General features: G+C 40.0%; 1 protein-coding gene across 14 annotated transcripts in view; it reads left to right on the top strand.

Annotated features, from left to right (window-relative positions):
• Nucleotides 1–16,869, top strand: part of DOCK9 (dedicator of cytokinesis 9) — a 312,141-nt gene that overhangs the window by 85,704 nt on the left and 209,568 nt on the right. For all 14 annotated transcript variants that reach the window (XM_039482322.1, XM_039482303.1, XM_039482396.1 and 11 more), the window contains exon 2: nucleotides 8,109–8,225. In XM_039482322.1, coding sequence (XP_039338256.1) covers nucleotides 8,109–8,225 — 117 coding nt within the window. The remainder of the gene's footprint in view (nucleotides 1–8,108; nucleotides 8,226–16,869) is intronic.

Here is a 16,869-nt window from a genome sequence, read left to right as displayed (position 1 = left end):
TTTCTGAATAATTCTAATAACCAGCCTTCGGTGATGGCTGTTTTAAGTATGGCTGCCTCTTACCCTCCTAACTTCTCCCCCCAATCTCAGATCAACTTTCACACTGAAAATACAATAGTAAAAGTAAATAAGTGGGTACCGAAAAACGTAGATACCTAACAAGCCACATAAGTATTTCACAATAATTAAACTTTTTTACTACTCTTGAATGCTATTTAGAGGCTCTCTTCTGATCTAAAAATAAATGAAGCTAATTAAAGTTGACTTACCATAAAATGGTGGACTATGGCTCACCACCTTTCATCTGAACATTTACTTTTATGGAGGCATATTCTCCCCATAAGAGGAACCAAGGGGTAAGGAAGGTGGCATCTCTGAATCTAGCAAATAGCTGTTAAAAAAAGGATGAATGACAATTCAGTAAACATCAAATAAAGAAAAACAATGTGGGTTTATATGATGTGCTATGTGCATTACTGACAAATGTGAAGACAGGTGGTGGTTTTCTGGTTCCATTATGTCAGTGCCAAAACTCCTGTTGACCATTTGGGTCAGGATTTCACCCAAGATCTGTGCCCCAAAGAGCTTATATTGTTTAAAGATTCTCAAGTGCAAGTCATGCAGGAAAACAATTCTTGCTTTTAATATTTGTATAATGTATTTTATTTTATTTTGTTTTGTTTTGTTTTACGTGTAAGCTGGATCAAGGCCACTATCCATCTGAGCATATTGTAACCTCAGAGGCCTAAGGAGATTAGAATGTTTTGTTAGCCCCATCTTAGATACTAAATTACAGGCTCCTTTCCTTTTCCTTTTTTGTTGATGCAGACAACAACAAAAAGTAAATTCTAGAACAACTGCAGTAGAGAAATGACTCTCCATAGGGTGTGCACAGAACATCTCACGTCATCAATTAGTCCTCCAGTCTTGGAGGGGAGATTGGGGTGGGTCATGTAAATCTTGTGTATCTTCAGGAAATCTGAATTACAAGGCAAGAGATTCCCTCATCTATAAAGACACAATCAATAGAAGATTTTCATTTTTGTAGTGCAAGTAGCTCCAGGGATCTCCTGAACTAAAAAGTATAATAGTGAAGAACGCTGTAATAATTATAAACAATGCTGATGTCCACAAAGAAAGAGACCCTGTAGCTGCCTAAGAGAGCAAAATGTCTTAAGAGCTAAAAGTTTTTCCTTCATATTTCATGCTGGCGGCACAAGACCAAAAAGGGAGAATCATGAGCAATTCTTCTGGGAAGGCAGAAGTGCATGGTTAGTAATTATCTCAACTAAGTAAATACCACACCCTAGCTGTAGTCCATAACACAAAAACACAGCAAGCAAAAGGTTTCATCACATATTTTATTAGAGCCATTTTTTTGTCTAGCATTTTTTACTTTAAATATATTAACACTTTTTTTACACACCTTTTGATTGGAGGACTAGTGTTTATAGCCTTTATGCAAAAAATGAAGAAGATTAAATGTATGGCATAAAGGGTCAAGAAGGGGGTGCTTGAAGAAAATAGGTGTGAGGGAAACTTCCCTTTTTCTGTGCTAATAAAACACATACTGTGTGTGTCAGCATAATAGCTAAACTATCCTACATATAAAAGTGCATACGCAAACATATCCAAAGATTCTGGATGCTGCTTTCCTCACTTGGCTTTTAATGTAACCTTTTTAAATTGTGTTGCTTTAGAAAGCAATTGAACACTGTTTTTGGAAAACACTCACTTCCTATTTTACTGTGGTAAAGTTAGTTTATTATGTGAAGTCTGAACATTCAGACTTGGTTTAAATTGTCAGTGATAGTGTAGCTCAAGAAGATGAAGTATGACAGTTTCAACCATAAATCATGATTTTGTGGCTGTCTTAGTTTCACACATTTATTTTAATTAACATTTTGGTATTTAATCTTGGGGTTTTTTGTTTTTGTTTTTTGTATAAACCTCCCCTGCTCCTGAAAAATATTTAAGACTTAGGCTATGTCTATATTTGGACCTGGGGGTGTGATTCCCAGCTTGGGTAGGCATACCTGCACTACTTGTCATCGAGCTAGCATTCTACAAACAGTAGTGTAGCCACAGCAGCATGGGCAAGGAGAAAGAATGTACTCCCAGGCTCTAGGCAGGTTTGTATTTAGTATGGCTAGCTCAGTGTGAGCATTGATATCCAAAGGGCTGAAAAGAGCACCACTCCAAAGGTGTGCCCAGGTGCACGTCACCTTTTTCTGCAGCTGGCAAGACGCTGAAGGATCATCAGCTATATGACTCATCTTGGGCTAATATGTCTAAGGCTCATAAGCCCAAAGATCAATTCTGGTACCCCGGTACTGACGTCTAAGGCAGCACATATGGTATCCTCTAAATCAGCCCTTGCACCGAGTGCTTTGGTACCTGGAACCACAGAACTCAGTGTTCTGTTATTGTAGTGTTGGTACTTCCCACCTCTGTACAGACTACCTCCATCATAGGGGGGAGGGATAGCTCAGTGGTTTGAGCATTGGCCTGCTAAACCCAGGGTTGTGAGTTCAATCCTTGAGGAGGACACTTAGGGATCTGGGGCAAAAATTGGTCCTGCTAGCAAAGGCAGGGGGCTGGACTTGATGACCTTTCAAGGTCCCTTCCAGTTCTAGGAGATTGGTATATCTCCAATTATTACCTTTTTTTTTATTACCTATACCCCCTGCCTTGGCACTTGGTTTCTTGTCACTAAAAACCTTTTATATGGTGCCAAGTGACTTATTGGAAGGCTCAGCTTGAGTCACCTCTACTACAAAAATGGAGAGAGATGATGGCCAAACAACCAGCATTGGAGTCACTGGTATACAAGGTTGAACAGGTGTCCTCTGTATTTACCTCCTTTATACAAAGGATACATGTGAGAGGAGGTATATTTCTGTTCTGCCCAGCAAGAGGAGAAAACTGTCTCCCAGTAGTGATCTGTTATTTCTCTGGTTAGCTCACTAGGACTCATGGAGGGGATTTGGGGAGGAGTCTGAGGGATAGTCTGAGCTTCAATGGGACCACCCTACCTGGTACTGCCCATGTGCCCTCTACTGCATTACTCCTGTTCCATTCCAGCCATAGCCTTATTGATCCTCTGGGGCATACAACTTTACTCAAAGAAACCTGCTTAATCGACTGTCACAAGGGCTAGATCACCCTTCCCAAAGAGACCAATCAAGCCACCTCCATTGAACCAGTTGGTTCAGCCACATCTACTTCAGAGGCAGGAGTTAAAAAATAAATAGGAACATCAGCTGCCAGGGAAATAACATCCCGTCCCTGTTGCAATGTTCTCATCCTTCCCTGACAAGGCTGTGTATTTAGAACCAAAAAATAGCAAGACATTTTTTCCTCTAACATTTTTATGTAGAAGTATTAATGAAATAATTGGAACATGAAGGAAAATGCTGACTAATATAGTCAAACTGCTTAGTTATGACAGAGTTAATTTTATTACCTCTAAGTAATCTGTAATAGATGGATGTGTTGCCAGCACAGAATGCCCGAGGACAGCAACAGTGGTTCGTTGCCCGGTGTGCTTCGCTCCAATAAACACACCAAGGTGGAGAAGCAGATAAAGTTTATTTGAGATCTCAAAGCGGGATGCCAGGAGACAGACATGTCTCAAATCAAGCACACAGATACAAGTCGTTTTTCTCTCTTTATACATAACTTCAGCTAAGCATTCCTATTACCCCCACACTACTCCCCCCCTTACTTCCCCTTATGTTCCCATGTAGCAGGCACACTATGCAGCTAGCAATTACATTAAGCAGGTTAAATCATTCTTGGCAGCAAACAATTCATCTCGTTAGTGACTTTTTCTTCAACTGTTATCTTGTTTTACTTTCCTTGATCTGTTATTCTGCCCCCCTTAGCCAGGTGCAAGCAGGCCTCATCATTATCTCCTGGCAGTACCAGGGTTGAGCTAGCTGTTGCACATTTCATTCTCGGTTACTGTCCTGCTAGGTCGATTAGAGTTTAAACATGGAGGCACTCTGGGCAAGCATAAAATAACTTTGGTCCATTCAGGCCTAGTACAGATGCCTGATGACACCAACAGATGTATAGTCCATTCGCAAATATTTCTAGTGGAAGTAATTGTACTGTTCTGTTAACTTCTCCCATTGCTAAAATATTCTTGTTATAGGGGACCTGGTTATGACCCCTATATGTAGTTTTCCCCAACACTTTCCATTATGAAAAGAGTTTTGTGTCCTTTTCTTTGGGACGTTCTTGCATCTTTATTGTTTTGTAGCAAGTTTTGATATCAATTGGGGAAATCCTGTGGCTAGAGAAGTGATTTGTTTTTCTTCATACTTTGAATTTCATTCAGTTTTTGCTGATAAATTGTTTTAAAACGGTCCATTCCCTTCTCTTGCATGTGCAAGAAAGAAGCCCAAACTGGGCACCTCATCTAATCTAGTTCTTACCCCCACCCCATGGGGGCACAACACAGGGCAGGAAAGCTCCCCAGTTCTGGGTAGGAAGTAGGAGAGTGAGCCAAGTGGTTGCAGCATCAGGGTCCAGCAGCCTGTCCCTATTAATATAAGAACATAATGGCCATACTAGGTGAGAGCAGTGGTCCACTATCCCAGTATCCTGTCTTCTAACTGTGGCCAATGTGAGGTGCTTCAGAGGGCATGAACAGAACAGGTAATCATCAAGAGGTCCATCCCCTGATGCCCATTCCCGTCTTCTGGCAAACAGAGGCTGGGAACACTTAAGAGCATGGTTTTGCATTCTGGAATAACAGCTCTCTTGCTGCTAACTAGCATAGTTAGTCCTGTAGCTCAGTCGTAGCAATCAAGTGTGTTGTGGTGGTGAAGGTTCAGGGTTCAAACCTGTCTGATGATGGGTATGTATATTATTTTTACCTGTTTTCCTTAAAAACAAACAAAACAAAACACAACTAGGAAATTGGATTACATTAAAAGAACATTATTTTAGTTACAAAGTCAAATACTGAAAGTTAAAAAATGCCAAACTTAAGGTTGGTCACGCAACCTTAATTCTGTCTCTCTTGTGCATTTGCAAATGAAACTGTCTTAAGTTACGCAGTCACAGTCCCCTTCCTCCCCTTGTGACTCCTGTCTTATTTAATGTATGCACAAGGGGTCAAAATTAGATTTCACAGGTCACCGTAAATTTCCTGTTCCCTAACTTTAAATACTTGACTTTAAATAACGTTTCTAACTTAGCTTTATCGTATGTAATAGTTAAAATGTTTACTTAATTTTAAACTAAAGTCTCCCTTCTACACTGCATGTGCATTCCTTTACTATTGTTCTGGTCTTGTTGAACTAAGCACACTGTGCTGTACAAATAAATGAGAATTAACTTTTCCTTTCTATATCATACTTCCAGTGTGTTTGTAAATAATTGCTTTTTCTTTTGACTAAGCATACCCAATTCATGTAATCTCTCCTGATGAGTCTTATTTTCCAAATTTATCATTTTGTTGTCCTTTTGAATTCCCTCCAATATTCTAATATTTAGTTACCGGGAATCTTACCATGTGGTAGATATTAGACTATCTGAAGTAATTTCTGAGTAATTTATAATCTAAGCATGTGAACGCTGGTAACCTTTCCTGGATAAAGCCTTCCAAGTACAGAGATTTATTATCAAAATTTGACTAATCTGCTTCATACTTGAAAGAAAAAACAATTTACTATCTTTAGGACGTCTTTTGCCATGATTGATTATCATTCACTTTTTAAAAATAGATTAAGTACCTTGATGACCAGCTAATAATCACTTCATAGATCTAGTATTGTAAATAGTAGGATATAGGATTTTAAATGGTTATTAGATGGAAAAAAATTAGAGAAATAGGTGAGTCCCATTTTTATGCAGCTAATTTTTCAGCAAGGGCCAGATTCTGCCATCTGCACTGATGTTGAGTAGAAATTTACTTCCAGATTAGTTCCATTGACCTTAGTTGATCCAATCAAGGAGTAAATTACTGAGCACATGCAGTAAGTATAGAGCGATGAGATAGCAAGTGTAAAAAATCGGGATGGGGGTGGGGGGTAATAAGTGCCTATATAAGAAAAAGCCCCCAAAATCGGGACTGTCCCTATAAAATCGGGACATCTGGTCCCCCTAAGTAAGTATTAGCAAATTAAAGAAAAACCTTCTGTAATTGTCATTGTCTCCATTATTTGTATGTTATGTTACTGTGGTATTTCAGTTTAACTGACGCAAGGAAATCTCAATCCAAATTTAAAATTATTCTGCAGAATCTGAGGTTACATTCAACATTTTCTAGGTTATTTGATTGCACAGAAGACTTTTCAAAATGTAAACAACTGTGTTCTTCACATTTCAGCAAGACAGACTGGAACAATTTAGCATCAACAGAGTTGCTAATTTACAGATTTCATATTAATCAAGTTTTAATACTACTCAGACTTTTCCAAGTAGGAATCTGATGTGGAAGTGCTCTGATTAGAGCCTAATCTTCGTGATTATTCTGAAAGCCTACATTTGACCCAAAGCACCAAGTCAAACTTATTAATAATTAGGGTGTCTCTACATTGGAAAATTGATTGCAATATAGTTAGCTATACTGGTATAACTCCCTTGTGTGGATGCTCCATTCTGGAATAAAAATTAATTTATTCCAGTATAGTGTCTACATGGGGTGGGGTTATGTGTTATGTGAGCATATCTATAGCAGAATAAGTATTTTGCTATAGCTGTGCTGTTCAATTTCTCCATGTAGACAAGCCTTTAATTATAAACACTTAATGGTGACATTTTTGAATACTAACTTTCTTTAAAAATCAAACCAAACCCTCGAGAGAGATTCTCTGTAAAGACATACTATAATATTACTAGGCAGAGTGGCTGTAGCTGTAAACAAACCTGTGTATTTGGCAAAAACCGTGTGTGTCCCCTTGAAGTTGCATGTGATTCTAAGGAGATGTCTTCATTGCAGAGTTACCCTGGGTGATTGGTGCCTGGGTTAACCTAGTCTGGGTTGCACATCTCTACTGCAAATCCCTATTTGTCCCAGACGTGTGTGGCTGTGTCTATACCGGTGCTGTACTTACCCATCTGAGATGCTAGGATTTCTGGAGGGATAGCCCAGGTCTCTTCAGTGTCCTGAATTGGGTTATTCTATGAATTCTTATGAAGTGTATTGTGGGAGAACTTTTGTTGTTGTTTCCAGGGCCTATGTGGAAGTGTACTTAGTTAGCAAACTCATTAAGTAATCCACCCGAGGTTTGGCTGATTGTCTGTTTTCAGGTAAATATGTTCAAATATTAGGTCTTAGCTTACCTCATCCAGAGGCACACCAGAACCCTGATGTCAGCATCTGGTTAGCTAACAGTTAACATTGCACTGGGAGGATGATTTGTCAGATTGCATCACTGTTCAAGTACTGTAAAAGTTGAGTAGAAATATAGCAGGACACATGCAGTGTAGGGTTTAAATGCCAAACTGCTGTATATAAACTGGAAGAAGTCTTCCAGTGCAGAAGAGGGGAGTAGGTAGAGTGAAAGAAAATATGGTCCGGGGAAACTGTGGGATGGCATTGAAGGAGTATCAGCACCCATGTTGATTAGCCTGTGTACCCATTGCAAAGCAGGTGGGTTAACAGCCGAGATTAAAGCACAACCCGGGCTCAAGGCTATACCAACTAGTGGTGCCACCTAGAACAGGTTTAAAGCGCCACTAACCCCAGGTCTGAGGTTTTTTTGTGTGATTGGTAGCCAGGTTAAGGGCAACATCTGGGTAAGAGCCCAGGCTAACTCTTCAATGAAAACGTATCCTAAATGAGTATTGCCACAATGAGTATTGCCGTAGTCTCCACTCTGTCCTCCCTTACTTTTCCAGACACTTTTTGTATCTTACTTCTTACACAAATCAGCATATTTATGTGTAATTGTTAGTCATTATGGTTCAACTGTATTGCGTAATGTGATTTTAAAAAAAATTCCTATTTTTGAATGCTGCAAATTTATGTGATAGATGAAGTCAATTGTGTGTCAAGTAGCTTTATATATAGCAATTTTAGACAGATAAATGAGTATACAACTGTAATTTTTTCACAGTGTGTTTGAGTATCTTTTCTATTCATTTTCTAGGCAAAACCAAAGCTAATTGAGCCAATAGACTACGAAAATGTCATCGTTCAGAAGAAAACACAAATTTTAAATGATGCGTTACGTGAGATGCTACTTTTCCCTTATGATGACTTTCAGGTAATTATTTAACTTCAGTTTCAATAAATTTTATTAGTAATGTTACAGACATGAGATACTGGAATAGGTGAATGGAAAACCATTAAGTACAGCATTGAATTTCTAAAACTAAGGATGTTTCTATCATCTGAGTCCTTGGATATTCATGCTTTTATTTTGCCTGATTTTTCTAGTGCAGACTGGTGAAGTACTGACACAACTCCACGATTCTTTCAGGATATAGGAGGTTCCACTTCCTCAACACAGCCAGCTTGCTTCCTGCTTGAGAGGCAGATGGTCAGATAGTGGCAGTCCTTATTGCTTTTTAAAACTTTTCCTAGATAATTTTAGTTTTTTTGATATACCTGCTGGATTTGGTGCTGTCCATTGGACCCAAAATATTATGACTGGTTTAAAAATCATAACTTAAATAACATTTTGTGTTCATTATTTGCTGTCTAGTTTTTACTCTTTAGGTACAGTTGTCACATTTTCAAGCGTTTCTGCACAACAATGGATATAAACTTTTTTTTTAATGAAAGCTGAGATTCTCATCTAATCACAAGGCTCTAGGGGCTCAGGCTTTTAAGAAAAACCACCAAATGTTGTGGCTTTTATGATGTTATGAGGAGAATTGGCAACACTGTATACAATACATGGGGATTCTCTTTTGCAAAAGGAGTAAGTTAACAATTGAGCAGAAAAAGGCACTACAGAGACCTATGTATGAATAATGTTTTACCTCCATAATTTTTTTCTTTAGATTTCATGAGTTTTGTGTAGAGTGCATAGTATCCAATAAATGTTTTCTAGAAATAAAATCATATACATAACTAGAGAAAAAGAATAGAATCATAGAACCGGAAGGGACCTTGAGAGGTCATTAAGTCCAGTCCCCCACACTCATGTCAGGACTAAGTATTATCTAGACCATCCCTGATAGATGTTTGTCTAACCTGGTCTTAAAAACCTCCAATGACGGAGGTTCCACAGACTCCCTGGGCAATTCCAGTGCTTAACCAACCTGACAGGAAATTTTTCCCAATGTCCAACCTAAACTGCCCTTGCTGCAATTTAGGCCCATTGCTTCTTGTCCTATCTTCAGAGGTTAAGGAGAATAATTTTTCTCTCTTCTTTGTAACAACCTTTTATGTACTTAAAAACTGTTATCATGTCCCCTCTCAGTGTTCTCTTTTCCAGACTAAACAAACCCAGTTTTTTCAATCTTCCTTCACAAGTCAAGTTTTCTAGCCTTTTAATATTTTTTATTGCTCTTCTCTGGACTTTCTCCAATTTGTCCACATCTTTCCTGAAATGTGACACACAGAATTGGACACAATAAGAACATAAGAAATACTCCAGTTGAGGTCTAATCAACGTGAAGTAGAGTGAAAAAATTACTTCTCGTGTCTTGCTTACAACACTCCTGCTCATACATCCCAGAATGATGTTTACTTTTTTGCAACAGTTACACTGTTGATGGATATTTACCTTGTGATCCGCTATGACATCCAAATCCCTTTCTGCAGTACTCCTTCCTAGACAGTCATTTCCCATTTTGTATGTGCGCAACTGATTGATCCTTCCTAAGTGGAGTATTTTGTATTTGTCCTTACTGAATTTCATCCTATTTTCTTAGACCATTTCTCCAGTTTGTCCAGATCATTTTGAATTTGAATCCTATTCCCCAAAGCACTTGCAACCCCTCCCAGCTTGGTATCGTCCACAAGCTTTATAAGTGTACTCTGTATGCCATTATCTAAATCATTGATGAAGATATTGAACAGAACCAGATCCAGAACCGATTCCTGGGGGACCCCACTCGTTAGGCCCTTGCATGACTGTGAACCACTGATAACTACTCTTTGGGAATGGTTTTCCAACCAGTTATGCATCTACCTGATAGTAGCTCCATCTAGGTTACCTTTCCCTAGTTTGTTTATGAGAAGATCGTGTGAGACAGGGCACTTCTTCACTGGCAATGTTAAAGTGCTGCCACGGCAATGCTTTAACATGGTTTGTGTAGTCGCAGTATAGCGCTCTAAAAAACCCACCTCTGCGAAGGGAATAGCTACCAGTGCTGGTACACTATCTACACTGGCACTTTACAGTGGAGAAACTTGCAGTGCTCAGGGGCGTGTTTTTTTCACACCCCTGAGCGAGAAAGTTGCAGTGCTGTACTGTGCCAGGGTAGACAAGCCCACAGTATCAAAAGCCTTACTAACGTCAAGATATACAGTACCACATTTACCGCTTCCCCCTATCCACAAGGCTTGTTATCCTGCCAAAGAAAGCTATTAGGTTGGTTTGACACGATTTGTTCTTGACAAATCCATGCTGACTGTTACTTATCACCTTATTATTGTCTAGGTATTTGCAAATTGATTGCTTAATTATTTGCTCCATTATCTTTCTGGGTACTCAGGTTAAATTGACTGGTCTGTAATGGTGACTTCCAAAAGTCCTCCACCAGTATTGCACTCCTGCAGCCTAAGGTTTTTTGCACTGTGTGGATTTATAGTTCTATTCAGAGGAATTTGGGGTTTTTTTGTAAGAAGTTTTTACAGTGTATATCCTCACCAGCTGTGGAATACTGTTGTCTCTTCACATGAAACTATTGTATTACATTTAGGGAAAAGAACTGCCAACCAAGTAGCTGAAAATAAACATATTTTCTACAGTCAAATTTGGCAATCATTACTATTTATCTGAGAGCCAATAAAGTTCTATAATTTTTACTAATCTTTGACATTTTTTCCATTTATTCTGTAACCTATTTAATAGCTTATCTGGAGGTTCACTGAAAATTATTGGACCCCTGTGTGTTTTTCTAGTATCTTCTGTCATATGCCTCTTTATTCCCAGGAGCAATATGTGAACAAATCCATGCTTCTCCACTGACCATTCTCTATAGATCCCCATTCTGGGAAGTATGTCCCTCTGGTTCAGTGAGTTGCAGGCTATTTTGAAAGCCGTCATTGTTGGTGGGACCTCATGCATGTTCAGACATCTGAATTTTTGGTGCAAGATTATGTAAGGGACAGTAGTCCCAAACACCCTTACTTATACTTCTACTTTTGTGAGTAGTTGGCTTCAGAACCATTGCTCTGTTCATCTGCTGTATGCAGCTGTTCTACCTTTTTTTTTTGTTTTATTAGCTCTAGTATTCTATACAATGTCACACAAAATATTAAAGTTTGTTCAACTGTATTTCTTCACAAGACCACAAATGCTAAATCAAGAAAATCCTAAAACAAGATCACTTTGGCTGTAAATGATACACTTCTCTCCAAATTCTAGACTGTTGCCACCATGACGCTTAACCACACCATCACACTAATACCATGGGCTAAAGCAGGAATTCTGATTTTTCATCTGCCCTGCACTGATGTGTGCGCACACTCCTACATTAAAAAAGACCAAAATTAGCAGTTCTTCTGATGTGATAGCTCAAGAAGGACCAAAGAAATTGGGTTTTCTTCATTGTAAGACATATTTTTCTGCTGTTCTAACCATTCAGATTGCTAACTGTGAGGAGGCAAATGTTCAAGAAAATTGTATTCCTGGACTAGGAATCTTCTTCTTGGACTACTTGCCTAAAGAGAAATACAGTGAAGCTGTCATAAATAAACAGTTAGTTAAGGGTTAAGGTTTTTTTTCGACCTGTAAAGGGTTAACAAGCAGTACCTGTGGACACCTGACCAGAGGACCAATCAGGGACAAGATAATTTCAAATCCCTGTGGAGGGAAGTTTTTTTTTCTGTTCTTTGTTTTTAGAGAGTCTCTCTTGGGAATTAAGGGGGTCCAGACATCTTAATCAAGTCCTCCCAGGTTTCTGCAATAAATTCTTCTATTCAAGCTAGTGAGTATTAGCAAGGAACTAGTATTCTTATACTTTTATTTCTGTATTTGCAATTCTGTGTTTTGCTATAGAATTTCTTTAATTCTGTACTGTTATTGCTTTTACTGAGAAAGAAAGGAGGGGGGATTCTCTCCAGAGATTGATAAGTTTAGACCCTGGGTATTGTTCTATCTTGGTACTACAGAGACAGTTACTTTCTTTTTATTCTTTAATAAATCTTTTCTGTTAAGGACTTGGTTGATCTTTCCTTGGGTAAATTCTCAGGGAAAGGGGAGGAGGGAAAAGGAAGGCATCCCTCTGTAGTTGGATCCCGGTATCTCTCCTAGGAAAAGGGAGGGGGGAGGAAGCAGGGGGGAATGGTTTATTTCTCCTAGGTGTAAGAACTCCATGGATTTGGGGCTCTTGGGATCCCCAAGGATTTTGGGGAAGGACTGTGTCCCAATACACGTACATTATTGGGTGGTGGCAGCTTTTACCAGATCTAAACTAGGATTTTAGTTTAGGGGAGTCAATGCAGGTCCCCATTTTGGAACCCAACAGCTCTAAGTGAGGGTGAGACCTATGACAGAAGCCAAGGCAATTTTAAGAGCATTTCCCCAAGCATTCTTCGAGAGCTGTGGTTAGATCAATTGGAACAGTTTTGTCACTCTTAAACTCTTGATTTCAGATCTCTTGACCATCCTAAGAAATTTAGACCATAGTATCCAATCTGCTGTTTGAGAAACATGACCTCTTTAGTCTTCCTTTTGAGAACAAAGTGACAGTAAGGTCTTAGGGTCTCTCCCTTTCTTTGGATTCCAGGATCAGGGTGTGCCTACACTGCAGCTGGGAGCAAACCTCCAAGCCCAGGTAGACAGACTTGCACTAGTTGGGCTTTAGCTAGCATGTTAAAAGTAGCTGTATGCAAATTGTGGCACAGGCAGTAGCTTGTAGCAGTAGCCACCCTAACTTGAACCTACTCGATCTCCTGTGTCTGAACTCAGGTGGTTAGCCCGAGCTGCAGGCAGTGCCACAATATCCAGCCACACTGCTGTTTTTAGTGCTCTAACTTGAGCCAAGATAATGCAAGTCTGTCTATCTGGTCTAAAGGCTGACTCCCAGCAGTGGCGTAGACACCCTCAGGCAGGGGCGGCTCTAGCAATTTCGCTGCCCCAAGCACGGCGGCACGCGGCGGGGGGCGCTCTGGCGGTCACCGGTCCCGTGGCTCCGGTGGACCTCCTGCAGACGTGCCTGCGGAGAGTCCGCTGGTCCCGCGGCTCCGGTGGAGCATCCGCAGGCATGCCTGCGGGAGGTCCACGGGAGCTGCGGGACCAGCGGACCCTCCGCAGGCACACCTGCGGGAGGTCCACCGGAGCCGCCTGCCGCCCTCCTGGCGACCGGCGGAGCGCCCCCCGCGGCATGCTGCCCCAAGCACGTGTTTGGTGTGCTGGGGCCTGGAGCCGGCCCTGCCCTCAAGTGTCAGTTACATCAGACCACCATAATGAAGGAAATCTTAGACCACCTATCTGTCGTCTTATATAGCACCTGTCAATTAGCATAGTAACTGAGCACTTCTTTGTCTCCCCCTACAATATCCAGTAGTACTTCATGCTAGATCTGGCAGTGCTGTCTGTTAGCAAAAGAGCCTTTTAAACAGAGAAATGGAATAGGGAAGATGGGAACAGAAGAACTGCCACACTGGATCAGACACGTGATCCATCTAGATCAGTGGTTTTCAAACTTTTTTTTGTGTGTGGATACCACTTGAAAATTGCTGAGGGTCTCGGTGGACCACTTAATGATCTTTCCAAATGTGTTTGTACAGTTAGCTAACTATTGTAAAGCGCTTTGAATAAAAGCATTATATAAAAAAAGTAATTAACTTTTTTTGTTCTACAAATAAAAGCACACAATTCATATTTTAGTATCAGTAGTCTTACCTTTCTAATGCGATGGCTGTGCCCTCTTCCTCCCCACCGCGGCAGCCACAGAGCTGAGGCTGGGAAGGATCCTCGTCTCTCCCCGGCAGCCGCAGCCCTGGTGCTGGGGAAAGTCACCTATTTCTCTGGCCACCGCAGCCCTGTATGTCCCAAATTCCCCCCGCTCCCTCTTCTCATCCCGCTGCCCCCTTCCACCTACCTCCAAGGCCACTTCCTCACCTTACATGTGAGTCTTCTCCAGGGTCCAGGCACCTAATCAGTGGAGCCACGGCTGCGTAGCTCCACTAATTAGGTGGGTGGCCCTTCATTCTCTTGTGTTCGGCCACCAAGGCACGTGCCTTAGAGGGAAGTATCTGCAGACCATCTGAATGGAGCTCACGGCCCACTGGTGGTCCGCAGGCCACAGTTTGAGAACCTCTGATTTAGACCACTGTCCTGTGTCTGACAGTGGCCAGCGTCAGGTTCTTGAAAGGAAGGTGCAAGAAATCTCCCTGTCCCTTGTTGTTGGAAATTGGGCTATGCTTGGAAGCATGAGATTTAATCTCTTCCAAAATGTATTAACTATGATAACTCTCTGAATATTCTTACATGCATAAATGTCCAATCCCTTCTTTAATCTAGTTAAATTCTTGGCCTCAACAACATTCCATACCAGTGAATTCAATAGTGTATGTATTGTGTAAAAGAAAATTAAAATAATTTTCTTCTATCAGTTTTGTATTTGCCACATTTCAATGTCATTGGAAGTCCCTTTGTTGTGTTATGTGGCAGGGAGAACACAGGCTCCCAATCTGCCTTCTCTGTACCATTTATTATTTTATATATTTTTATCATGTCTTCTTATTTGTCTGCTTTCTAATTTAAACTGTTCTTTTCAGTTTCTTCATTGATTCCCCCCCCCCCCCCTTAATCATTTCTCCCCTTCTTGAGATGCAGCGCCTGGTACCACACACTGTATTCTAGATGAGGCCACAACATTGTTTTAAATAATGGTAGTATATTTCCCATATTCTCCATCCTGTATCTAATGCATCTTAACATCTCGTTTGTGGTGTTTGGTGGCAGCTACTCAATGAGCTGTCCAAAAGATGCCTGTTCCTGAGGCAATATAATTAAGATAGTTACTTACAGCTGTAGTATTCAGTATGCTCTGTAAGCATTTTGTAACAGTTTCTTTATAGATGGAAATTCTGACCCTTGTATAAGACTGTGTTCAAACCATTTCCTCTCATGCAGTATTCAGTTTTTATTTTTATTCAGGTGTTTTCCTTTTACTTAGATTAGACAGATTGCAATCTAAAAGCTACTGAATTGAAAAGGAAGCCAAACCTAGCTAATTATAAAGACTTTGGAAGAAAGTTTAGATGTGGTTTTAATAAAGTTGTGGTCCATGGGCCACTTGAAACAACATTTGGACTCTTTTCATTAGTGTATGCCCTTAGCAGTTTGACATTGTGAAGACTTCAGTATCTTTAAACAAAACAGTACAGTACAATGTTATGCTGCTGGTTTTGTTAGACACAAATTTCACAATTGTATTTTGTGCAAGTAGAACTTGTCTCCTCTTTTCCCCCAGATAGATATGCTTATATGGGATGATAGCACAGATCTTTTGAGGTAATGCTGTTAATTAATTTGAAGCATTGGTAAATAGAAACACCTGTTTCATTTAATTGGTAAGAATATTTACAGGTGGAAATTGGTCTGTGCTAAGAAATTTACTGTTGTAAAGTTGTTCGTTCAGGCTGCTTATCTGCTCTGTTATGTCTGCTAACTGATTCTCTTGGCTAAATAGACTTTGAAAGCTATTTTAGTGATTTGTACAATATTATATTTCTAATAATTTATAAGATCAGTATGAATTTATTTCCCTTTAGTATATTCCAGTATGACCCTCACTATTAGAAGGTTTGCTTAATTGGCTCATTCTTATTTCCATTAGAGTAATTAATAGGATATTTATGTGACCTATAGCTTTCTCATTCTTGATTTAGCAATTGGAAACGTTTAAAGGAATACGAAGTTGTTCACTTCTAGTCACCATTTTGAATTTTCTTCATCTTAGTAGTGTCTGAAAGTATTTCTTACCATATTCCTGTACAATGGTCTGTGTGAAGTGTGCTTAATCTATATTTAGTGTCCACATCACAACCACTCCTGTTACTCTGTTACAATTTCAGTAAAAAAGCCAAGGTTTTAAGGCAAACGAAGCGGAACTAGTCACCATTGGGGTGCCATTGGAAAGTTTACACAACAGCTTCCCCACCCATTATGGACTAAATAATGCTTGGCTCTGCTCTCTCTCAGTTCCCCTGAGGACTAACTGTCTGAAAGGAGGTGAGCACAAGCCACAACACTCCAGTCTCCACCCTTTTTGATGCCAGTCAACAGAACTGGCTAGATACAAAGCAAAGAGCATCCATATGCTTTCCAAAAATGGTGTGTTTGTATGTGTTACCTGGGAGCCCTTATGGTGAATTCTGCATGACTCCGTCATAAATCCTCCTGGGAACTCTGGCTGCAGCATAGCTCCTCCAGATCATCTTCTGCACATGTGAATGTGCCAAGGGCACAAACTAGTACTATGTAGAAGCATTCCGGATCTGGGACTGTCAGTGTATCATCTTTCATAAGCATTAGATTCACTTGGGGAAAAAAAACCACCTTTCTGATTTTGGAGTAGAAAATAAAAGGCAGCATTTTATATTTTCTTCCATTGCTTTAACAGATGGGTAATATTAAAATAGCAGGGATGGAGCATTGCTGAATTTCTTTTTGTAAGCTGACCTTGCTTTTTCTAAAAATAAGATGCTATGTGTAAATGTCCAGTCTTGGTCAGTTTACAAGCACAATGGTAATATAGCTAGTTTCCTCACCATCACCA

The sequence above is a fragment of the Mauremys reevesii genome, linkage group 1 (genome assembly GCF_016161935.1).
Source record: "Mauremys reevesii isolate NIE-2019 linkage group 1, ASM1616193v1, whole genome shotgun sequence".
Classification (NCBI taxonomy): Eukaryota; Metazoa; Chordata; order Testudines; family Geoemydidae; genus Mauremys; species Mauremys reevesii.
Note: the sequence above shows the minus strand (reverse complement) of the source record. Positions and strands in the feature narration are given on the sequence as shown.